At 57.2% G+C, this 23,328-nt stretch overlaps 2 protein-coding genes across 2 annotated transcripts in view; one reads left to right on the top strand and one right to left on the bottom strand.

Annotated features, from left to right (window-relative positions):
* Positions 1-9,259: 9,259 nt before the first annotated feature.
* On the top strand, positions 9,260-20,987 carry NAALADL1 (N-acetylated alpha-linked acidic dipeptidase like 1). Its single transcript, XM_007944789.1, has 18 exons — positions 9,260-9,444; positions 9,527-9,699; positions 10,535-10,656; positions 11,048-11,170; positions 13,183-13,466; positions 13,555-13,659; positions 14,312-14,397; positions 14,485-14,604; positions 17,723-17,808; positions 17,888-17,951; positions 18,040-18,107; positions 18,841-18,932; positions 19,022-19,112; positions 19,684-19,765; positions 19,839-20,012; positions 20,090-20,177; positions 20,276-20,368; positions 20,801-20,987. The coding sequence occupies exons 1-18, from the start codon at positions 9,260-9,262 to the stop codon at positions 20,985-20,987; spliced, it is 2,223 nt and encodes a 740-aa protein (XP_007942980.1).
* Positions 20,988-21,469: 482 nt separating this feature from the next.
* Positions 21,470-23,328, bottom strand: part of SAC3D1 (SAC3 domain containing 1) — a 2,186-nt gene continuing 327 nt past the window's right edge. Inside the window, exons 2-3 of the mRNA XM_042781514.1 lie at positions 23,003-23,328; positions 21,470-22,008 (exon numbers count right to left, since the gene is read on the bottom strand). The exon at positions 23,003-23,328 is cut by the window's right edge and continues 114 nt beyond it. Of these exons, the coding sequence (XP_042637448.1) occupies positions 21,470-22,008; positions 23,003-23,328 (865 nt within the window). The remainder of the gene's footprint in view (positions 22,009-23,002) is intronic.

Raw genomic sequence — 23,328 nt, forward strand, 5'->3', positions numbered from 1 at the left:
CTCACGAGGACACAAAGACAAGGCCAGGACCCACCAACGTGGTAAGACAGCCCGCAGAACCTTCGTAGGCCTCAAGCTGCGACCAAGTCCAGACCAGCGAGCCCTGGACAAGCCTGCTGTCTGCCCCAAGTGCGCCACCCTGCCCTCGCGTCGCCGGGTGAGTCCTGCTTTGGTGGGGCTGGCACAGTGTCACCTCTGCCCAGCCTTTCCTTCCCACCTGTCCCCTCCATAGTGAGCCAGAGCACAGGGTCCCAGTCGGGTGGGGTTTGAATCCCGTTATGGGAGTACATTATGTAGAGCCCTGCCATAGACCCTGGGCCTGTCAGAGGCCACCCTGGGGGGTTCAGTGGGAAGAAGGCCCCCATCTGAGGTCACCGCTTGTCCTCTAGTCGGCTTGTCCTTGGTCATTCAGCCAGCAGATGACCAAACCAAAAGCAAACCAAACACTGGCAATCGAGTCAATTCCAATTCATAGCGAACTCCTTTAAGTTTCCAAGGCAGTAAATCTTTATGGAAGTAGATTGCCCAGTCTTCCTTCTGTGGAGTGGCTGGTGGATCTGAACCACCAACCTTCTGGTTAGCGGTCAAATGCCTCGGGCACTGGGCCACCAGAGCTCCTTAGCCGATGACCAGGGTTCTGAAAATTTGAAGGTGAAAAATAGTGACAGTTCCGTCTAGTGACTTAAGGCATGTGACTTGGGAAGAAGCCACCATTCCGAGCTTTATTGGCTGCTGGAGAGCAGTCCCAACCTCCTGACATCCTCCACCTCATCCGGCTCCAGCACTGTGGGCAGGACCATCCCAGAGACCTCGGGGAGGGGCAGGGCGGGGCCGCCTCAGGAGGGCCCAGGGAGGGCATCATCTGCTGAGCACAGAAAAGCGTTAGGCGCAGTCATCCTGGCAGAGGACAGAAAGGAGCCAGGAGAGGAGGGGACAGCCTAGACAGGCCTGGCAGCGGAGATGCATTTGGGGCGGGGGTGGGAAGGGAGATCCTGCTTGGTCTGAGTAAAGGCTTGTTCGAGGTGGTGAAACATTAGGGGGTTGTCCTTACTGGAGGGTCGGAATGCCACACTGGGCCCTCTGCCCCTTGCTTGGCTTTTCCAAGAGCCTGTGGCAGATGCTGTCCACACCAAGAATGGGCATGATTCTCCACTTACTCACAAACCTTTAGGATTCCTTTAAGGAGCTCTGGTGGTGCAGTGCCTGAGGCTGCTAACCAAAGGTTGGCAGTTCAAACCCACCAGCCACTCCGTGGAGGGAACATGGGATAATCTACTTCCATAAAGATTTACCTTCTTGGAAACCCAGTGGGGTCCCTATGAGTTGGAATTGACTGGATGACAGTGAGGTTTTTTGTTTTTTTTTAAATAGGATTCCTCTAGGTCGTGTCCCACCCATCCCACAATGCACACACATGGGCCGCGACTCCGTTTACTGAAATGCAGTTACTATGTCGCTTTGATAGAGTTGTCAGATCAGACACCAAGCCAAACCGAAGTTGCTGCCGTCGGGTCCGTTCTGACTGGTGGCAGCCCCACGCGTGACCTGCTCCATTGCGTTTCCTCGGCCGTTATCTTTGTGGGGCATGTCCCCAGCCCTTTCTGTGCAGTGTTGCTGGGTGGGTTCAAACCACCGACCTTCCCGTAAGCAGTCACGTCTGACCCATTTGCAGCACACAGGGGCCTTGGCTAGAATACAGGGCACCCAGTTAAATTTGAAATTCAGACTAACAGCGAGTGATACCTTGTGTGGGACACACTTACATGGAAAAACTACTCATTGCTTATCTGCTATTGAAATTTAACTGAGCATCTTGTATTTTACTTGCTAAATTGGTAACCAAAACTTCGAGGGGTCTAGCTTACTGGTGGCATCGGTTCTGAGGACTGGACGCTGCCCCAAGAAAACCCAACAAGGCTGAAAGGACAGGCAGCCTGTGGACTGTGGCCACCCATCTGGGCTTCTGTCCCCCTCAGTCTTCCAGGGGCAGACAGAAAGCCCTCTCCAAACCTGTGGCAGAGTCCGTGGTCCAGCCTGATGAGGAGCAGAAGCCTGAAGATCCTCAGGTCTCCAAGGAGTTGGAAGAGGAGGTGACAGGAAGCAGCAGGGCCTCCAAAGGGTGGCAGGGGTTAGAGGAGTTCCCGACCCCGGCCTGGTGGGGACCAACTCCAGCCATCTCCCCTCCCCCTCTTGCTGCAGCCTCCACCTGCGGGGCGTCTGGGCTCAGCTTGAAAGAGAGGGCCCTTCTGGTGCTGGAGGACCTGGACAGCTGTCACTCCAAGCACGGCTTTCCTCCCCGCTGGGGGTACAGAGGGTGGGGCCCCCGACAGGCAGCGAGATGGGCAGGGACACAGGGCACGGGGAGACTAGGCCTCGGGCTGGCTGCCTCGCGCTGTCAGCAGCTACCACAGCACCTTCTCTGCCAAAGCCACCTTCTTCAGAGCCAAAGTTGCACCCGGAGCCAGAACCCACCATCAAGTTCCTGTTTACGCTCCTGAACACAACCGAGCCCAACGAGCTCAGTGACGCTGAGGAGTAAGGCTGTGTGAGTGCGTGTGTGTGTGAAAGAGAGTGTGTGCCTGTGAATGTGTGTGTGTGTGTGAGAGAGAGTGCGTGCCTGTGAGTGTGAGTGTGGGTGTGTGAGAGAGAGAGAGTGCGTGCCTGTGAGTGTGAGTGTGTGTGTGAGAGAGAGTGCGCACCTGTGAGTGTGTGTGTGTGAGAGAGCGTGCCTGTGTGTGTGTGTGTGTGTGTGTGTGTGTGTGAGGGCCTCTGGAGGCTGCTTCCCCCACGGACCATTCGGCCCTGAGCTGTGCGGAGGGGAGGCCCCGGGCAGGACTGAAGAACCAGGACCTCGGGCTGAGCCCCACTGCCAGCCTCTGACCCTGTGGTCCACCCTCCTCGCTGTCTACCTGCCCTCCCGCCCCAGAGAGTGCACAGTCCCGGAGTGCTCATTCCTAGATAAGGAAGACTGGAGCCCCCAACGGATCTGGAAGGAGATCAGGCTTTTGAGGAAAGAGTGCATGAGGTGAGCCAGGGTTGGAGGGGGGCGGCAGGGCGACAGGACTCTCCCATGAGGCCAGGCCTGGTTCCCCTCAGAGCCCTGAGGTAGCTGCTTCACTTACCCTTCTCCCTCCCCCATTTTCCTCTTCTGTCCCTGTCTCCATTCCCTCCCTCCCGCACCTCCTCACCCTGTTCTCTCCTGGATGACCTCCTCACTGGCTGGGGGACTGACGGCAGGGCCTCACCTCCAGGTGTGTGGGGGCCACAGCCAGGCCTCGGCTCTCCCGTCAGTCAGCTATGCACCCCCATTCACACCAGAGTCCAGTAGTTGCCGCCTTTCCTTGTCCAAGCACCAGAGGGTTGGCCGTCCTCTGATGCTGGGCTCTGGAGCTTGGGCCACTCACCCCCTGAAGTAATGACAGAAGGTCTGTCAGCACCCAGGTCCTGTCACAGCCCTCGCTGCAGTCCACTGGGTGGCTAGTTCTGTGCTCCTTCTTTTAGGGGTGACCTCAGGATTTCTAGCCCAGGCTGTGTGGTGAAGCCACCTGCCTTCTCTTGCTAAGGAAAAGGGGCTCCAGTTACTATTATTAACTGTCTGGGGCCCCGGTTACTGTTCCCTCCCTGTCTAGTAGCTTCACCAGGACGGAGAAACCACCACCTTGGTGGCTGTGGCAGGTTATGCACCTGCAGGAGGTGTGTGTTGGCGCTCCTGGGACAAGACCTAGGGCCTGAGGGGTCTCTCCTTTGACCCCAGGGTTTGGAAATCGCTGAGCATCAACAAAGTGGACAACCTGGCCCTGGGGGAGAAGCTGAAAAACCTGGTGAGAAGCTCCATCCTGGACCACTTCCCCTGTGGCCTCCCCTGCCTCCCGGCCCAGCTGGGCCCAAGAGGGGCCTCACGCTTCTGCCCTGGACCGCATCTGCCCCGCACTGGTCCCCACCTCTGACCCCTGCAACGCTTTGTTCCAGCCCAACTTGCTGTGTAAGATCCTGAAGCTGGAAGAAACCAAGGGCGGCCAAGAGGAAGCCAGGGCCGACCAGCAGGACGCCCAGACCCAGGTCGACCAGGAGGTGGAGCTGGTGCAGGTGCGAGGGCGCGTGCTGCGGCAGTGGGAGGCCGGGTAGGCGGTGCCGCCGGCTGAGCTCGGCTGACTCGCCCCCGCCCTGTTCCCAGGAGACCACGCTGGTCGTCCTGCTGCCCAGCCTCCGCCGCGACCACCGAAGCCAGAGACCGTCCTGGCTGGGCACGAGGCTGGAGGCCACCCCCGTCCTCGGGAAGCCGTCGCAGCAGCTACTCTCCGGGTCCTTGCAATAAACTCAGCTGCTGAGCGACTCAGCTGCGTGTCTCTGAGCCTCGGGTCCGCGGGTGGCAGGAGCTGGGAACGGAGCTCGGGCCCTGGCCGCCCTCCAACATCCCCGTGCACCGCCACCGCCATCTCGCTCACGCGCCCCGCCCCCTACAGTCCTGCCTCACCCCCAGAGCAGGTGCCAGGAAAAGTTGATGCCACCTCAGAGAGAAGCGCCGCAGGGCGATGTCCCCTGATAAGCTAAGTACTAGGGCAGGACTAAGGAATGGTGGTGGTGCCTGGTTAAGGCGTTTGGCTGCTAACCAAAAGGTCAGTGGTTTGAAGGAACCAGCCGCTCCCTGCCAGAGAGATGGGGTTGCTTCCCTAGAGATTTACAGCTGGTCCCACTCCAAAGGGCAGAGAGAGCCGAGGAAGGGTGGGAAGGGCCACTACCCACCCGTGACCTTCAATAAGTCTCCCTGTTGAGAGAAACAATTCTCATATTAATAGCGTAGTTCAAGGTGTTTTTAACTCATTAATGAGACAGCGGCATTATAAAGAAGGAGGCTGTGAGAAGCGGACACATGTATGTAGTCAGTGGAGGAAGAAAAAGAAATCCCCAATGAAAACTGCTAAATTCGATTTGTAAAAGCTGGTGGATATTTTATAGCACATTTGTTTCAGGTCCCATAACCTTTAAGCCAGTTGCCGTTGAATCAGTTCTGACCCATGGCGACCCAGTGGGTGTCGGTGGAACTGAGCTCCACAGGGCGGGGGTGGTTCTTTGATGTGGAGCGCTTGGCGAACTTGTGCGGCAGGCTCTCGCGGGGGCCACGCTGGCGCGCTCCGTATGGCTCCCGTGTCAGCATGCGTGCTGCCGTAGCAGGTGCCATGCTGCACAGGGTTTTTACTGTTGTGGGGGTGGACGGCCGGGCTTTCATCCCAGGGCCTCTGACTGGACTTGAACGGCCAGGCTTTAGCTGAACATGTTAACTGTTCGCACTGCCCAGGGACGCCCCGTCACTTCAAAACACCCCAAGCCATTCCCACGCAGCCCACCTCACGGCCACCCCTGCCACCCCTGCGTTCCCGAGTAGAAAAGATGGTCCGGCGATGATCTGGGACTGGGTCAGTGCAGAAGTGAACAATATGTGCCCACTGTCTGTACTTTGGAGTCCCTGGCTGGAGCCAGTGGTTAAACCCTTGACCACTAGCCAAAAGGTTGGTGGTTCAAGCCCACCCAGAGCACGTCAGAAGACAGGCCCGGCACTCCGCCCCTGAAAGAGCACGGCCTTGACGAGCCTGCGGAGCAGTTCTCTGCACACGGGCCATTGTGAGTCAGAACAGATTCCCTGCCGCCGACAACCACAATCCACCAGACAGGCACCAGTGGGGCCATGCATGAGCCCTCCCCTCCAAAGGCCTCCAGCACCTCAGCCTGGAAAAGCAAGTGCACTGACGGTAATACCACGTGGCTGCAGGAATTAAGTCTCACTGAGCCCCTCCCCAAATACCTCTAAACCACAGAAGCTTCCAGATCCCCAACATAGGGATCTGCTGCTGTCCTGGGTTGGGTATACCAGCCGTCTGGCAGCCCAGCCAATGGTTGCATGGGCTCCAAGGTAGTCTAAGATGTTTTCATTCCTACACGTTCCCCTGGAACTGCTTGTCAAAGCGGGCTAGTAGGGAGGCCATGAGCTGGGCCCCGCTCCCCTGGTCTCTGTCATCAGGCTTCTGGCTGATGGTCATCTGAGCTCCAGTGGACCCACCCAGCTCAGACCTGGCTTCAGGGGCTCAGCGGAAGCAGCTTTGTCCCTGGGCTCCCCCCAGGCCTCACCCTGCCTTTTCTCCCAAGTGGAGGAGCAGGCAGGAGGGAGGTTTTTTTCAAGATGGAAGAAATTAATGGGAAGGTGTAGGCAGGTGGGAATGATCCGGGCAAGGCAAACATGGAGCAGGAGGGAGGGGAACTCACTGGAGCCATCTGTCCAGTGGTTGAGGGGCTGGGCTCCAGTACACAGAGTTGAGGTGGGCTGTAGACAGGGTGTGGGCAGTTCACCATAGTAACCAGAGAGAGGGCATGAGGAGATGGGCTGGGGGCCGGTGGCCAGCTGAGAGCGAGGCTTGGGGAAGATTGTGTTGGTGGCTTGAAAAGAGAGAGAGGGAGAGAGAGAGAAACCATTTCTGTGGAGTCCATTGCAACTCATGGCAGCCTTAAGGGCAGAGTAGAGCTGTCCCAGAGGTTTACAAGGCAATGACTTTACATGGGCAGATCACCAGCCAGGTCGTTCTGTGGAGTGGCTGGTGGATTCAAACCGCCAACCTTTCAGTTAGCAGCCAGGCACTTAACCACTGTGCCACCAGGGCTCCTTGAGAGAAGGGGGTCTAAAATAGTTGTCTAAGGGCAGGGAGAGTGACGGGCCAGGGGGAGGCAGGAGGGGTACCTGGCAGTGCAGAGGGCCTGCTTGAAGTTTGTGACCATAAATGTAGAGCAAGGTCATGTGACTCCAGGTGCCAGGCAGGTGCAGACACAGAGGAGACGGCAAGTCGGATGTAACCAGGTGAATGTGACCAAATGGTCGGGGGGTTGAGAGGGTTTGCAAGGAGAGTGGTGCAGGACAGTGAAAGGGAGGAGGCCCAAGTGAAGGGGGTCCCACAGGGACTGCAGAGCTACTGGAGTTGCAGTGACAGGCAGTGAGCTGGGAGGATGGAAGGTGGGTGGCGCTTTAGTGATCTCAGGTGCACTCCATCCCACACTCACACCAGGCATTCAGGGAGGGACCACACGGCTGCCACCATGCACCCAACCAGGCCGAGGAAGGAAATTGACGTTTGTGTCTGGGGCCTCCAGCAGTGTGGACACCAACTGGCTCCAATGGCCTGGACTAACTAATCTCTTGGGTGCCCCACATCCTCACACTCACAGGAGTCACCCACTCAGATGTCACCCGCTTGTCCAGGAGTCGTGGCTGTGACTTTACATGTTCAAGGAGCTGCTTTGAGGAGAGGGGGCTGCTGCCTCCTGGTGTCATTTCCACATCTGTTCCTCAGCTTGTCAGCTGACCTTGGCATTCCACTGCCAGCCTGGTGCTGCCTGTCCTCCCCTGCTCTCAAGGAATGTATACTGTCCCTATCCTGATGGGCCTCTGATAAGATCCAAGGTCATATTCTGGGCACTGATAATCACCTCGCCAAGAATGGCAGCTTCCTGGTGCCCCTCCCTGAAGTCACTGTTGACACCACACCCCCTCCTACCCCAGTCCTCCCGTGTTCACCCACCAACAGCACAGAGGAGATGAGCAGGGGATAGGTGCAGGGGGTGTCAGCGAAATGGGGTTGGGAGCAGGAAGGGCCTGCTGTGAGAGGCAGCCTGTGAACACACACACACAAGGGCCACGCTGGCCCAGCTCCTGCAGCTCCTCAGGCACCTTTAGGCCAGTCTATGGCCTACAGCCTGGCTGGACAGCGTCCCAAGGCAGGATGGCCATGGCGAGTAGGAGTCCAGGGGACCTCCCTGCCCTGCCTGTTCTCAGTAATGAGGTCTGGAAGAAGCTCAGGACTTGGAGACCCCTCGGGGTCTCTCTGCATTTGTGCAGGCCGGCCCACTGCATGGACGCCTGCTCCTTGCCTGCTCTGGGTGCAGAATGCCTCCTCATCCTTGGCCCCTCCTACACAGAAGTCCTCATCCTCCCCACTGAGAGCACTCTGGCCCTTGTCTATGGGGCACCTCCCATTGGTTGAGAACAAAGCCTGTGTGTCTGTCCTGCTGCGCTGGATTCCTGAGCCTTTGCTTCCCCGGTGGCCACACGGTCTGCTTAGAGCTGACTGAAGACATGCTGCTTGCGTGTGTACGTGAAGGAGTGAAGAAATGAGTAGGTGGATGGCTGGATGGGTGTCAGTCCCAACTCATAGTCACCCTTCCTTGGGTTTCCGAGGTAGTATCACTACGGAAGGAGGTTGCTCAACCTTCCTTCTGAGGAGTGCCTGGTGGGCTTGAACCGCCAGCCTTCTGGTTAGCAGTCAGATGCCTTAAGCACTACACCACCAGAGCTCCTATATATAAGTAAAAGAGTGAATAAATGAGTAGATGGATGGATGGATGGGAGGGAAGGTGGGTGGGTGCATGGATGGATGGATGGATGGATGGATGGATGGATTCCACATAGGACGTGGGGGTGGAGAAGGAAGTCACCTTGCCAAGGAAGTACAGGCCTCTCCCACTGTTCTCTGTAACAGCTTCCTTTTCCAAGAGTCCCAGCTCCTCCCCTAAGTGAAACTCCCTTTAGGATAGATCAAAGGATTTTTCTGGGTCCTCCATCTTCCTTTAGTTCTGGGTTTTGTTTTTCAGGGGTCAGATGAAGGAGGGTGAGTGCCTGAGTTCTACTGTGCTTCCACGATGTGCTGGGCACTGGGTTAGATAGACATTTCTACTGACACCATCTTGCTGAATGACATCATCATAACGCTTTTCTGAAGTAGGGCCTATTAACCCCACTTCACAACTAAGAAAATAAGTGAATTGCACAAGGCCACACCTCTGACTTCGCACAAGGATGAGATTAAGACTCAGAAGCTGCCCAGGCAGGCAGGGCTGATGAAATGACGCCAAGAGGGACCAAGGCAGTGATGGCGGGCAAAGGCCCAGCCCTGCTCGGACACAGGAACTCTGAGTTCCAGGTCTGGCATGGCCTCTGTCCTCCTAGGAGAGCCTGGGTGAGACCTTGCCTCCCCCGCTGGGCCTCAGTGTCCCTGCCTTTGGCGGGCCCTTCCGGGTGAGTGATGTGAGGACTGAGGCGGGTGTGAGCAGCTGCGGCCCCCACACGGAGCAGCCTCCAGCCCGGGGATGCTGCACTCTCCCTGCCCACTGGGGCCAAAGGGCAATGCCACGCACAGGGTAATGGTTAACAGGCCTGAGCCCGACACCCCATCTATAAGGAGCCCCAGCCCGGGCTGCCCCAGCTGACTGACACCACAGGATGCAGTGGGCAAAGGGGCTGGGGCTCGGGCTGGGAGCGGCTGCGTTCTTGGGGCTGGGGGTCATCGTGGGCCACTTCGCCATCCCCAAAGGGGCTGACCCGCCGGCCTCCCAGGACCTGGACCTGGAGGTCCTGGACACTGTCATAGGACAGCTGGAGGCCGGCGGGATCCAGGAGAACCTGAGGTGAGAGGCATGCCTGGCCGCCCGCACTGTGCCAGAAGCCCCTCCCTGACAATGCCCGGGCCCTCCCTCCTTCCACCTGCAGAGAACTTGCCCGGGAGCCGCACCTGGCCTCCAGCCCCCGGGACGAGGCCCTGGTGCAGCTGCTGCTGCAGCGCTGGCAGGACCCAGCGTCAGGCCTGGACGAAGCCTCGGCCTCCACATACGAGGTGCTGCTGTCCTTCCCCAGCCCGGAGCAGCCCAACCTCGTGACCGTGGGTGAGGCCCTGCTCAGACCTGGGACTGCCTGTGGGGACGGGGCAGGAGCTCTGGTGGCCTAGCGGTTAAAGCATTTGGCTGCTAACCAAAAGGTGGGTGGTTTGAACCCACCAGCCACTCCACAGGACAAAGATGAGGCGGTCTGCTTCCATAAAGATTATAGTCTTGGTTATGAGACCGGAAGAATTAAATGGTGCCTGGCTACCTATGTCAACCACTTGGAGAGGGATCTGGGTAGGAGATCCTGGATAAAGTGGGAGAACAATGTAGAATAAAACTCAAGATCATAAAAGAAAAACAGACCAGGTTTGCTGGTCTGATGGAGCCTGGTGGAACTTCTGGGACTATGGCCCCTCACTGCCCTTCAGGTCTGGAATGGAACCCACTCCTGGGGCTTCCAGCCAAACAAAAGACAGGCATATGAGCTGAACATTTACATTAGGTAGATACACTCCTTGGAGAGATCAATCATGGGAGAATAGAAGGGCTGTGTATGCACAGGGAGACAGCTCAGGGGGCAGGAGTGCATGGGAGGGAAGGACACAAGGAAAAGGTAACTATGGGGAAGAAGTGGGAAGAGAGTTGTCGCATTGTGGGAAACTGCAGTCAATGTCATGAGACAAAGTATATGTGAACTGCTGTACGGAAGGTGAATTTGCTCTGTAAACTTTCACCCAAATCACTATATATATATACATACATACATCTGGGGCAGTTCTACTCTGTCCTAAACACTCACTGTGAGTCAGAATAGACTCTATGGCAGTAGGTTTGGTTTTATGGTTATGAGGCGGGGGGCTGCCAGGCCAGCCCTGACACTGTCCCCTCCCATCAGTGGACCCTATTGGGGAAATCCTCTTCTTCTGCAACCAGAGTGAGAAGAACCTGACTGGGGAGCAGGGGGGGCCCGACGTGGTGCCACCCTATGCCGCCTATGCTCCCCCCGGGACCTCACAGGTGGGCTGGAATACCCTTTCTCCTCTGCTATGGGCCAGCTCCCCCTGCCTCACCCCCCAACTTCCCCAACTCTGCCCCAGTGGCGACAAGGAAAAGTGCCTCACCTAGGGCTCAGCATTCAGGACTCCTTGCCTCCACACTCCCCCCCCCCCGACTCCTTTCCTCCATCACTTAGTCATTCAACAAACGCGAATGACTCCTGCTCCAGGCCAGACCTGAAACGGGCACTTGGACATAGAAGGGATCCCTTGTCACACTGCCCTCAGGGAGCTTACAACCTTGGGGGTGAACCAGAATCTAAATCTTTCATCCTAACACTCAGCCTCCCCTCTCCTCTCCTCCCACTGCCCTTCCCTGCACCCTCTGCTGAGGATCACCTCCTCTTTGGTAGGGCCTCCTCGTCTACGCCAACCAGGGCACAGAAGAAGACTTCATGGAACTAGAGGCTCAGGGCATCAAGCTCAATGACACCATTGCCCTGACTCGATATGGAGGTGTGGGCCGCGGGGCCAAGGTAAGCAGCAGCCCCCTGGTGCAGGGACCTGGGGTGGGCAGGGGGGCCAGCCACAGAGCAGAAAGGGGAAGAAGCAGGTTGAGTGGTGGGCTGCACCTTGGGCTGGGGGCGGGCCAGGTACAGAAAAACTGAGCAGAATCCTTGGGTGGCACAGACAGTTGTCACTTGGCTACTAACAGAGAGGTTGGCAGTTCAAGTCCCCCAGAGGTGCCTTGGAAGAAAGGCCTGGCAATCTGCAAAAGGCCCCATCGAAAGCCCTACGGGGCAGGTGCACTCTGGCACACATGGGGTCACCACGAATCAACTTGATGGCAACTGATGTTGTGCCACTGACTTGCTGTGTGACCTTGGGTGCTTCCCTAACCTCTCTGTTTTAAGAGATAACGGCATTGGGCCAAGTCTTCCTGTGAGGTAGTTCTTTCAAATATTCAACTTAAATCCCTCCTGTTGTCCCCTCTGCTTTTTTTCAATTAAAATTTTGGACTAGGCATTATATGTCAATGGTTTAAACACTTTTATTTTTTAATAAAAAAAAGTGTTTTAATAAAAAATGTTGTTGCTGGGTGTTGCTGGAGTCGATTCCAGCACACAACGCCATACGACAGAGTAGCACTCCCCGTAGGGTTTCTCGACTGTAGTCGTTATGGAAGCAGGTCACCAGGTGTTTCTCCCTGGGGCCCCTGGATGGGTTCCAGCCATCAGCCTTTTGGTTAGCAGCAGAGTGCTTAACCGTTGTGCCACCAGGGCTCCTCAGTTCTCTAGTGCTGCTGTAACAGAAATACCACAGTGGTGGCTTTAACAAACAGACATTGTCTCACAGTTCAGGAGGCTAGAAGTCCAAATTCAGGGTGCCACCCCTCAGGCGGGCCTTTCTCTGTTGGCTTTCGAGGAAGGTCCTGTCTCTTCAGCTCCTGCTTCCTTTCCTTGGGTCTCCGTGTGGGTTGGCATCTATCTTCCCCCATCTCTCCTTCTAAACTCGCTTGTTTAGTTTAATCTCTTTTATATCTCAAAGGACATTGACTCAAGACAACCCTACACTAATCCTGCCTCATTAACATAACAAAGACAGCACATTCCAAAACGGGATTATAACCATAGGCATCAAACTAAAACCAAACCCATTGCCATGGAGTCAATTCCAAGTCATAGTGCTCTTAGAGGACAGAGTAGAACTGTCCCTATAGAGTTTCCAAGGCTGTCATCTTTACAGAAACAGACTGCCTCATCTTTCTCCCTTGAAGCTACTGGTGGGTTCGAACTATTGACCTTTTGATTAGCAGCCAAATGCTTTAACCACTGTGCCTCCAGGTGTTAGGATTTACAATACATATATTTGGAAGACATGATTTAATCCACAACATTCCACCCTTTGGCCCCCCAAAATCCATGTCCTTGCCACATGCAAAACACATTCACCCCGTCACATCACCCTCAAAGTCTTAAATGAACCCCAAGTCCCACATCTCCTTTTCTGAATCATCTAAATCAAATGTGGGGGAGACTTGAGGCATATTCCATCCTGGGGCAGGATTCCGCCTCATCTGTGAACCTGTGAAAAAAGGAGGAAGCGCTAACCTTTGTTTTTCAAAGAGGTAACAACTTGTAGGAGTTTATGTGGTGTCCACCTACTGGGATAAGCACATGCTGATGAGTATTCTTAGCCCGTCTTTTTAGACACGAAGGTCACATTGACCATGACCCCCTCTGCTGAGCCACGCAGTAGCCATGCTGCTTCCCTCTAATGCATCCTGATGATCCTTCTGTGTCAGCCGTACACACATACACACACACACACACACACATACACCACATTCCTGGCCTTTTATGCCAGCTGCTGCTGGTGATGTCCGCGATATTTCACCAGACCCACTGACACACAGCTGGCTTTGTTTCCAGCGTCTGCCACTGTAAGCCGCATGGCAGTAAACGGTTTGGGAAGACAGAGCTGTTTCCAGGAGGGAGGGAGAGGAGCAGGACGGCCCCTCACTGCCGGCCTCCTCTGTTCCCTGCAGGCCATTAATGCCGCCAAGCATGGGGTGGTTGGGGTGCTGGTGTACACGGACCCTGCTGACATCAATGACGGCCAGAGCTTACCTAACGAGACCTTCCCCCACTCATGGCGCCTGCCTCCCTCGGGGGTGGAGCGAGGCTCCTACTATGAGTATTTTGGGGACCCCCTGACTCCCTACCTTCCGGCCACCCACTCCTCCTTCCGCCTGGACCCTGACTCTGTCTCCGGATTTCCCCCAATTCCCACGCAGCCCATTGGCTTCGACAGTGCACAAGTCCTGCTCTGGTGAGCTGGTGCCCTGGTCCCCTCCCACCCCCTGGGGCCTGAAAACTTTAACCCCTACACCCACTCTGAAGGCCCCCGTGTCTCCCAGTAACCTCCGGGGAAACATGGCGCCAGACACTTGGCAGGGAGCTCTGGGCTGTGACTACAGATTGGGGCCCGGCTTCCGGCCTGACGGGCGCTTCGGTGAATACAGGTGAGTGGGGCCCACTTTTCCAGCTGTTCTCGCTCCCCTCTCCCCCGTTATTCTGCCCCCACCCTGGGCTTTCTCTCTTCCCACGCTACAGCCTGGCCTATTGCTTCTCTCTTCCATCTCCTCCTGTCACCCCAAAACATCTGCCATGAAACAGATGGGGGCCTGTAAGGCCTTGTGGGGTCCCTCCCGCCCCTCCCCACTTCATCTCGGACCCTGACATGTGGTTTGCAGGCCCCTTTCTTGAACACCCCCAAAGCTCCATTTTGCTGTTCTCTGCTGGGAACAGCGTTCCTTCCCCCCGCAGGCTCGCCCCCGCAGGCTCGCCGGCAGCCGGGCTTCCCTCTCTACAGCGCCCCCTGGCCGCCAGGGGACTCTCGTACATCAGCTTGTCAGTGACTCCCGGGCCTTTTTACTTCCCTAAGGGCCCAGGCCACGGCTGCCTAGTTCTTTGCCGAGAGACTAGCATGGCGGAGGCATGCACCGAGTGCCCGATGAGTAACGACCGAGTGAGAGAGCGAACGAATGGAAAGCAGAGTTGGAGTCACAGGGCTCTAGGCTGCTGACCCTCGCTCCCCACTGGCTCCAGTCTCTCCTGGATTGGACGAGGGAGGGTTCGGGGCCAGGACCCTTGACCCGCTGTCCACCTCCCCAGCCAGGTGAACGTGAGTGTGTACAACCGCCGGGAACTGCGGAACTCCTCCAACATCCTGGGGCTCATCCGTGGAGCTGTGGAGCCGGGTGAGCACCTCGTGGCTGCTCGTGGCGCCCGAACCCTGCCCCACCTCCTCCCATGGTGTGCTGACCCTCTGCTGCTCCCTCGGCCAGACCGCTACGTGCTCTATGGAAACCACCGGGACAGCTGGGTGCACGGGGCTGTGGACCCCAGCAGCGGCACCGCGGTCCTCCTGGAGCTGTCTCGCGTCCTGGGGACCCTGCTGAAGAAGGGTGAGCCCCTCCCCCAGTCAGGGCCTTCCCCCCAGGGGGGCCACTTCCAGCCCCGCCCTTCCTGAGCCCATGGACCTCCTGTTCTGCCTCCTCTCATTCTTCAGGGCTTACATGCCAAGCCTGGGGGCAGAGAGGCACGGGGCAACAGGCCTGGCCTGAGTAACCCCAGGTGTGACAGGGACCGGAGGGTTGGTTGGTTGAGTCCTGGAGCTAGGCCCAGGTGTCTCCGTCTGGAAGGCAGTGTCCAGCCTCTGTTCCCTGGGGAACAGCTGCCCTGCTGAGGACAACATACATCATGAACTCAACAGATCATGTCTCCACTACATGCCAGGCTAGTTCCAGGCAGTGGAGATGCCCCAGTGGACACCTCAGAAGCCCTGCGTGTGATGACAATTGTGACATGTGCTATAAAGAAAAAAAATACCCAAGGTGCTAGCCACTTCCGGGGACGCCATCTCTGAAGACAGTGGTTAGGCTTCAGGGCGGGGCAGGAGGAGGAAGTTCTGGGGGTTGGAAGAGGCCGGCAGCTGGAAGGATGGCCGGTGTGGCCTGAGGTGGCAGAGCAGGGGGGATCAGGGGTGGAGGCCTGAGGGGCCGGTCAGGGAGTCTGTCCCCAGGCACTGGGAAACCACTTACTGGTTTTCTATTGCTGCTGTAACAAGTGTCGTCCTTCAAACAATGACCCCTGTACAGCAGCTGTTCGTGTCAGAAGGCTGATGCAGGTGTCACTGGGCTAACACCGGCAGGGCTGCCTTCCTTCTGAAAGGTCTGGGGAGATCCCTTTTCCCTGCCCTTTCCAGCTTCCAGAGACCACCCGCAGTCCTTGGTGCATGGCCCTTTCCTCTGTCTTCAGCCAGCAGTGTTCCATCTCCTGGTGCCTTTCTTCTGTAGTCGGCTCCTCCTGACTGTGACCCCTCTCCTGCCTCCCTCCTCCACACCTAAGGATGCTTAATTACAATGGGGAGCCCTGGTGGTGCAGTGGTTAGCACTCAGCTGTTAACCAAAGGCCGGTTGTTTGAACCCACCAGCTGCTTCAGGGCGAAAGATGAGGCAGTTCCCTCCTGTAAAGATTGACAGCCTTGGAAACCCTTTGGGGCAGTTCCACTCTGTCCTCTAGGGGTGCCGTGAGCCGGCACCCACTCGACAGTATTGGAGTTTTTGTTCTTTTAATTACATTGGGACGTGCCCAGACCATCCAATATAATCTCCCCACGTTAGGGTCGGCTTATTAGTAACCTGTTACATGTACAACCTTATGTCCCCTTTGCCATGTAACCTCACACATTCTGAGATTCCAGGGATTAAGACATGGACATCTTTTGGGGGCAGTTATCCTGCCTACTACATTGTTCAAGGTTTTAATCAGGAGGGTGGCAAGATCAAGTCCAATTGCTGCCAAGTGGGAAAGGGGCTGGAGAGGCAGGGCCTGTGTGGAGGGACCACAGGACGGACTGTGGGGCTTGGATCAGGCAAGGGGTAGTGGGGATCCACCTTGAGCGGCCCTGGGGCCTGTTGGCTAGGAAGGGGAGGCGGAGGATGAGTTCAGGGCTTGTGGGTTTCTGGTTTCCAGTCCGAGCCATTTGGTGAGAAATAAAATGGGGTCAGAGAGGACAGGTGTTGAGGGGAAGACTGTGAATTGGCTCTTCACGTATGGATTCTGATGCCTGATGGGGACTCTGGGGCAAGGGCAGGCAGGCAGCTGAAGGTGTGAGGCTCCAGGTCAGAAGAGATTTGACAAACTGGGGAGCTGGTCACATGCATGGGAAATGAAACCACAGGTGTGGCTGAAATCCACCAAGCTGCTCTTAGTCGGGGTGGGCTAGGGAGGTCAGCACGCACAAAGGATTTACCCTTTGGGAGTGGTGGAATGTCTGTCTGTCTGTCAAAAAAGCAATTCATTTTGAAAGAATTTCACAACCAGAAATGTTGCAAAAACCATACAAAGAATTCACATGTGCCCTTCATCCTGATACTCTCAACACTACATTTCACCACATTTGCTTTTTCTATTTATTTCTGAAATGCCGGAAGGTAAGTAGCAGAAGTGCTGTCCCTTTACACATTAACACGTCACTGTGTATTTTCCTAAAAATAAGGACGTTTTCTCATACCCACAGGACAATCATCAGAGTCAGGAAATGAACAATGTGGCCAATCGCTCCCATCAGATCTATCTTAGCAATAGGGAAAAAAAAAAAAAGAAAAAGGTCCTGGTCCAGGATCCAGTCTGGGATTGGTCCAGGATCTAGTCTGGAATCACCCATTGCATGTCCCATGGCTCCTTCCACCCGGACTGGCTCTCCCGACGTTCTCCCTCCCAGTACCGACATGATTTTGCAGACTTTCAATTTGTGGGAGGTTTCCATGATGAGATTCAGCTTATATGCATCTCTGGCAAGAGTTAAGTGTGGGAACGTGTAACTGAGTGTGTAATCAATCGTGTAATAGTCCCCCCCCACCAAATCATTTGAAATGAGGAATGGTCAATGGGAGGGGCGGAAGCAGAGCCAGGAGCGCGTGCACCAAGGAGGGTCTCCGTGGATCTGAGGAAGGTGGCAGCAGCTGGATCCAGCTGTGAGAGGGGCAATTCATGACTCACGGGGGCCCCCTGGAGGTAGCTGGTGACCATAGCAAGGGCAGTGTTCGCAGAAACTGGAGACGGAAGCCAGGCGAGGATGCAGGATGTGATGAGAAGTGTGGGTCAGTGATTAGGCTGGGAAATGCTAGGGACAGACGCCTGGATGTGAACCCTGGGCCCTGTTACTTACCAGCTGTGTGAAACTAGACATGTCATTTAACTGGGCCCAGTTTTCTCAACATTTGCGTAGGCTGCAGAGCCAAGTCAGAGCGGAGGGTGAGGAGTCTTCTGAGAGCACCAGGACAAAGCAGAGAGGAGGCGGGGCATTCTGCAGGACCGACCACATGGGGCTGGTGTGTGGAGTGCTATGTGTGTATGTGGGGGCACAGCAGAGGGAGGCTGGACAAAGCTCAGAAGCCGGCTCAGTCACTGGCTGGCCCACCTCTCCCAGCTCTTCCCTCCTTACCACACTCCACCCCTCTCCTAAGCCACCCCCGGATAGAGGGGGGACCCTGCCCTCCCACCTTTATCCCCCTCCAGGCACCTGGCGACCCCGCAGATCAATCCTGTTTGCCAGCTGGGGGGCCGAAGAGTTCGGGCTCATTGGCTCCACGGAATTCGCAGAGGTGCGTGAGCCCCTCATGAAAGGGGTCGCAGGGGGTCTGGGGCAGGGAGGCCCAGCTCACGTGGCTGCTCCCGCCACAGGAGTTCTTCCGCAAGTTGCAGGAGCGCACCGTGGCCTACATCAACGTGGACATTGCGGTGTTTGGTATTGCGGTGTTTGGCCGGGGCTGATGGCGAGGGGGCAGGGACGGAAGGGGCTGGGACTGAAGGACCGGCCTCTGCTCTTCCCACAGCCAATGCCACTCTGAGGGCGCAGGGGACACCTCCGGTCCAGAGCGTCATCTTCTCTTCAGCCAAGCAGGTAGAAAGGGGTGGGGCCGAGAGCAGGCTGGGGCGGGGCTAGATGGTAGGCGGGGCTAGGTGGGTGGGTGGGTGGGACTGTGGTAGGCCTTATTAGAGGGGCTGGGGCTGGACTACACCCAGTGCTCATTTATCAACACGGTTGGTTCCAAAGACCAGGTCAGTATGTGAAAATTGGTGTTAGGCAAAAATGGAGAATGACCACGTCACATCACAAAATGGAGGACAACTCCATCACTATATAACCGCAAAATTACATCATTTCATTAACTGCCAGATTATATCGTAACTGCTAAACCAGAGAATCATGGCCCAGCCAGACTTAACCATCACAGCTAGAGTTACTGTCATCTAACACCTTGGCCTCTGTCACTGCCAGACAGACATCATTAATGTGCAAACTGTCAGACAGATTTCCCTTTTGTCTGTCATAAATCTATAATGTCGGGTAAGGAGATAGTCGCTAAGTGAGAAGTAAGTGTAGTGAGGTGCCCTGGTGGTGTGTTAAGCACTCAGGTGTTAACCAAAAGGTTGGTGGTTCCAACCCACTGGCCACTCTGCTGGAGAGAGATGGCAGCCCCCCCCAAGGAAACCCCATGGAGAAGTTCCATTCTGCCCTTTAGGGGCACTGTCACGACCAACTCATTGGCAGCGTGTCTGGGCTGATGATGGGCTGCAGACGGGGGTGGAGTGGGCCTTGTAGATGGGCTGAGGCCGAAGGCTGTCCCACTCAGATCCCTGCCCCAGGCCCCGGAGGCCTCACCATCTACGACAACTGGATCCGATACTTCAACCGTAGCAGCTCGGTGTACGGCCTGATCCCCAGGTGCGCCCGGGGCCGGGAAGGGGGCTGCTCGCTGGCTGCTGGTTCCACCACTGGCCCAGCATCCTCTAACCCGACCCTTCTTTCTAAAGCTTGGGCACCCTGGGTGCCGGCAGTGACTATGCGCCCTTCCTTCATTTCCTGGGCATCTCCTCCATGGACATCGCCTACACCTACGACCGGGTGAGTGCGTGCCCCCGTGCCTCGCGCAGGTGTCAGGATCCACGAGGCCAGCCCTCCTTCCGGCTGCCCTGATGCAGACTGAGGTCGGCCTCATCACTCAGTAGCTGTGTTATCAGCCAAGTTTCTCAACCTCTCTGAGCACGTTCATGCCCATGTAGGGAATTTTACCAAGTTGAACACACTGCTGGTTGTAAGCTGCACCTCTGCTCTGTGCACCGGTCTGAAAAAAGCAAAAAGCTGCCAGGTCCTTGCAGGATGACACTGACCGTGAGAAGATCCCGATCTCACAGGTCTTCCCAGGCTGAAAACCATGCATCTCCAATCACCGAGCTAACAGTGCAAGACAGAGATGACTATAATGCAGGGTGTGGGTGACACGAGAGACCGAGGCAGGACGCCCAGCCTGCCTCCCTGCTCCTGACTCCTTCACCACTCCCCGCCACACAGCTCTGGGCGTGGACCTGGGACCTGAATCCCCTTGTCTGACCCTCATGGACGTGCCAGGATTTAACTGAATGCCTCCTCTCACTTCCTAACCTGAGCCTGTGCCCTCTGGGCCTTGTTCCCCCAGAGCAAGACTTCAGCCCGGATCTACCCCACCTACCACACGGCCTTTGATACCTTTGGATACGTGGACAAGTTCGTGGACCCTGGTAAGGAGGTGGGCCAGGGGCTTCATGGGGCTGAAGAGCATGTGCTGAGCCCCGGCCTTGTCGCCCTGTGCAGGATTCAGCAGCCACAGGGCCGTGGCCCAGACAGCAGGGAGCACACTGCTCCGACTCAGTGACAGTCTCATCCTGCCCCTTAATGTCAGTGACTACAGTGAGACTCTGCGCGGCTTCCTGCAGGCAGCCCAGCACGGCCTCGGGGCCCTGTTAGAACAGCACGGCATTGGCCTGGGTATGGACCCCTTCACACGGAGGCCTGGGGAACCAGGCACCCCCCGAGCAGGCCTAAGCTGCTGCTGTTCCCCACAGGACCCCTGGTGAGCGCCGTGGAGAACTTTGAGAAGGCGGCCATGGCTCTGAACCAGCGAATGTTGGCGCTGCAGGAGGGCAGCCCCGAGTGAGCAGAGGCAGCGGGCGGGTGTCCGGGAGGGGTGGTCTCAGCAGGGCGGCCTGACTGCGGGCTCTACGGTGACCGGCAGGACCCACCTCCCCTAGCCCCCTGCAGGTCCGGATGCTTAACGACCAGCTGATGCTCTTAGAACGGACCTTCCTGAATCCTCGAGCCTTCCCAGAGGAACGATACTACAGGTGAGCCAGGCCCAAAGCCCCTGGGAGGTGCCCAGGGTGGGCCAGGGCAGCGGCCAATGGAGTCAGACAAAGAGGGCGTCAGAACTGCTCTGACCTTTCGGGCACGCCCAGGCTTTCAGGGCAGGCAAACCCTGAGGTCTCTCTGTGAGCCTGGATGAGAACCTACCCTCCTCCCACCTCCACTGCTCAGCTGTCCCAGCTGTCAGACCAGGGCTTCCAACCAGTTCATTCCCCACCGGACCCTCTAATAAGGCCTACGCCGGCCCCACCCACCCATCTAGCCCCGCCCCAGCCTACTCTCGGCCCCACCCCTTTCTACCTGCTAGTTTCAGACACAGGTGGTGATGGTGGGGTACTGAGCCAGTTCCAGGCTGAGGAGTGCCCCTTCCCCCGCCCCTCACTGGCCCTGCCCCTCCTCCTCTCTCCCCTCAGCCACGTGCTCTGGGCGCCCCGCACTGGAAGTGTAGCCACGTTCCCGGGGCTGGCCAATGCCTGCTCCAGGGCCAAGGACACAGCTCCTGGATCTGCAGCCTGGGCCGAGGTGCGGAGGCAGCTCAGCATTGTGGTGGCAGCCCTGGAGGGCGCAACAGCCACCCTGAGGCCTGTGGCTGACCTCTGACCCCCACCCGTTCCAACCCAGCCTTCCTGGGCTGTCTTTCCTGATTCCTGGAGAGGGCACAGCCCCAGGACCCTCATGAGCTTCTGAGGCGGCAGCTTGAGTCCCTCTAGTTGTGGAGACCCAAGGGCAGTGACAAGCCCTGGGGGAAAATCTCCATCATCTTGGCTCTTGGTTGGTAGATGGTAGCGGGCAGGAGCCAGGGAAGGTGGGGAAGGTAAAACCACCAGCTGGGTGCACGAGGGTGGGACACATGATGCCAACTCGGGCCACCAAGGCCACCCTTTAGGAACCAGTAGGGAAACTGAGCCACAGGCCAGATAGGAACTCGCCCAGCCTGGACTGCGCTCCCCTCAGCCCTTAGCATGTTTCAGCTTTCTCCTGCCAGCCCCCAAATAAATCAAGCCTCACTACCGGCCCTAATAAAACAAGTCCCTTTTATTGTTTGGGACTCTCACAGGCAAAACAATCCTAAGTGTTCTGCCCTAGTCCTGGGGTTCTGGGGCCGGCTCAGCCCTTCCCCATGCCAGGGACTCGGGTCTGTCCACTACCTCATCTTCCTCCTCTGCCATGACCACTTCCTCTAGGGTGCGACCTCCAAGTTTGCTGTCTACCAGTAGGTTGAAGGTCCGTGAGGGGGGCTGCCCCTCCTCCCTGTAGCGACCTCTCAGGAACACGACTCCCTCCTCCCCGTCCAAGGGCAGCCCATGTGCTTGGCACAGGTCCCGTGCCTCCTCGGGTCCGTCCAGGGCCAGCAGGTGCACCAAGAAGCCCAGGGGCAAGGTCTGGCCCTTGGAGGTGCTCAGGGCATAAGCCAGGCGGGCCAGGCCTCTGCGGCGGGCACGGGCCACATGGCCAAGCACCGCGCAGCTTGGCAGGTAGGACAGGGTCCGTAGCAGGCGGAACAGTCGGGCAGTGTTGCGCTCTCGGTAGGCTGCGTCGACGGCCAGAGCTGTGCGCAGAGGTGGGCAGGCACGCAGCGGGGCCGGCAGCTGCAGAACCTCGTTCAGAGCCTCCACCGAGCCTGGGGGGGGGGAGCTGGGATGAGGACGCTGGGGCCTTCTAGAATCAAGCCGATGTACACCATCAAATCCTCAGCATGGCCACTCCCTGTGGCCCTGGAGGGGTGCTCCTTAGTCCATCTCACCTGGGCTCTAGCCACGCCCCTCCCCCAGGCCAAGCTCACTTTTCCTCCTGGCTCTCTTAGAGGCACGATTCAGCCATGGGCCCCTTCCGATGCATATTTTATGGGATGGACTTCCAAGGTTGCAGAGCTCCTTCAGACTAGATCCTCCTACCCCTGGAGAAGTGGGTAGTGTTTACAGATAGGGGACCCTGAGGTTCAGATCACAGAAAGAGTTGCCTGACACTGTCCTGAAGTTAGCATGTCCTGTAGCCTGACCCCTAAAATTAGTTTCTGACTTCGAACCTAGCTCTTTCCCCACTGGCCTGGCTGCCCAGAGCCCACAGAAGAGGGAGCCGCTTTCCCTGTCCGCCTGGGAGGCATTTCTTCAAGGACACTATCTCCCTCCAGGGCAGTCAGACACTGGTGCCTTGGGTCACTATAGTAAACTTGTGCTTCTGCCCATCAGTGGGGAGTGAACCCAACAGTATTTTATCACAATTAGATGGGACCGAATTAGAAGGCATCACCCACAGGATCTAATATCTAGAAACTTCTAGCTCGGGTATGTTCGTGGGTACTGATTATGTTCTTGGTGACTGCAAACAATGACTGGGAGCAGACGTTAAAAATTTTGAAAACCACTGTCTAGGCCAATTTCCTTATTCCATTAACCCCACCACTTCCGTTGCTGAGAAAACAGACCCACAGGAAGGCAGGCACAGGCCGGAGGGCACACGTCGGGGCTTGTGGTTCTCGTGCTCGGGGCACACAGCCGTCTCTGATTTCCTCCAGGAGAGAGCTAATGGTTCCCTCCTTTTTTCTCCAGCATCCACTGTCCTCGTGGAAGGCCCCCAGCCCCTGAGCTCTGCCCTACCGCCGGCCCCCGACTCACCCAAGTTATAGAGCAGAAAGAGGCCCTGGAAGGCGGCCTGGCGGAGGTGCGGCCCGGCCCCTCGCGCGTAGCAGCGCCGCAGCGAGCCGAAAGCCTCGTGTACTTGGGCCTGCAGCAGCGCCTGGTCCACGGGCCCGCGCACCGTGTCGGGCCCGAGCCGCGCCACCACGGCCAGCAGCGTGGCCAGCGCCGCCTCCAGCACCACCGCCGCCTCGGCGTCGCTCGCGCTCTGCAAAGCCAGGTCGAGCCGCACGGCGCGCAGCCGGTCCGCCACGAAGCTGGCGACTTCGGCCCGGGACGCGTCGGCGCGCTCGGCCACCTCGCCG

This window comes from Orycteropus afer, unplaced genomic scaffold (assembly GCF_000298275.1).
Source record: "Orycteropus afer afer isolate SDZICR_OR568_19922 unplaced genomic scaffold, OryAfe1.0 scaffold00130, whole genome shotgun sequence".
NCBI lineage: Eukaryota > Metazoa > Chordata > Mammalia > Tubulidentata > Orycteropodidae > Orycteropus > Orycteropus afer.

Coding starts and splice junctions, on each gene's coding strand:
- NAALADL1 (XM_007944789.1), top strand. CDS start 9,260: ATGCAGTGGGCAAAGGGGCTGGGGCTCGGGCTGGGAGCGGCTGCGTTC. Junction 9,445..9,526: donor GGGATCCAGGAGAACCTGAG/GTGAGAGGCATG, acceptor TTCCACCTGCAG/AGAACTTGCCCGGGAGCCGC. Junction 20,369..20,800: donor CCAGAGGAACGATACTACAG/GTGAGCCAGGCC, acceptor CTCTCCCCTCAG/CCACGTGCTCTGGGCGCCCC.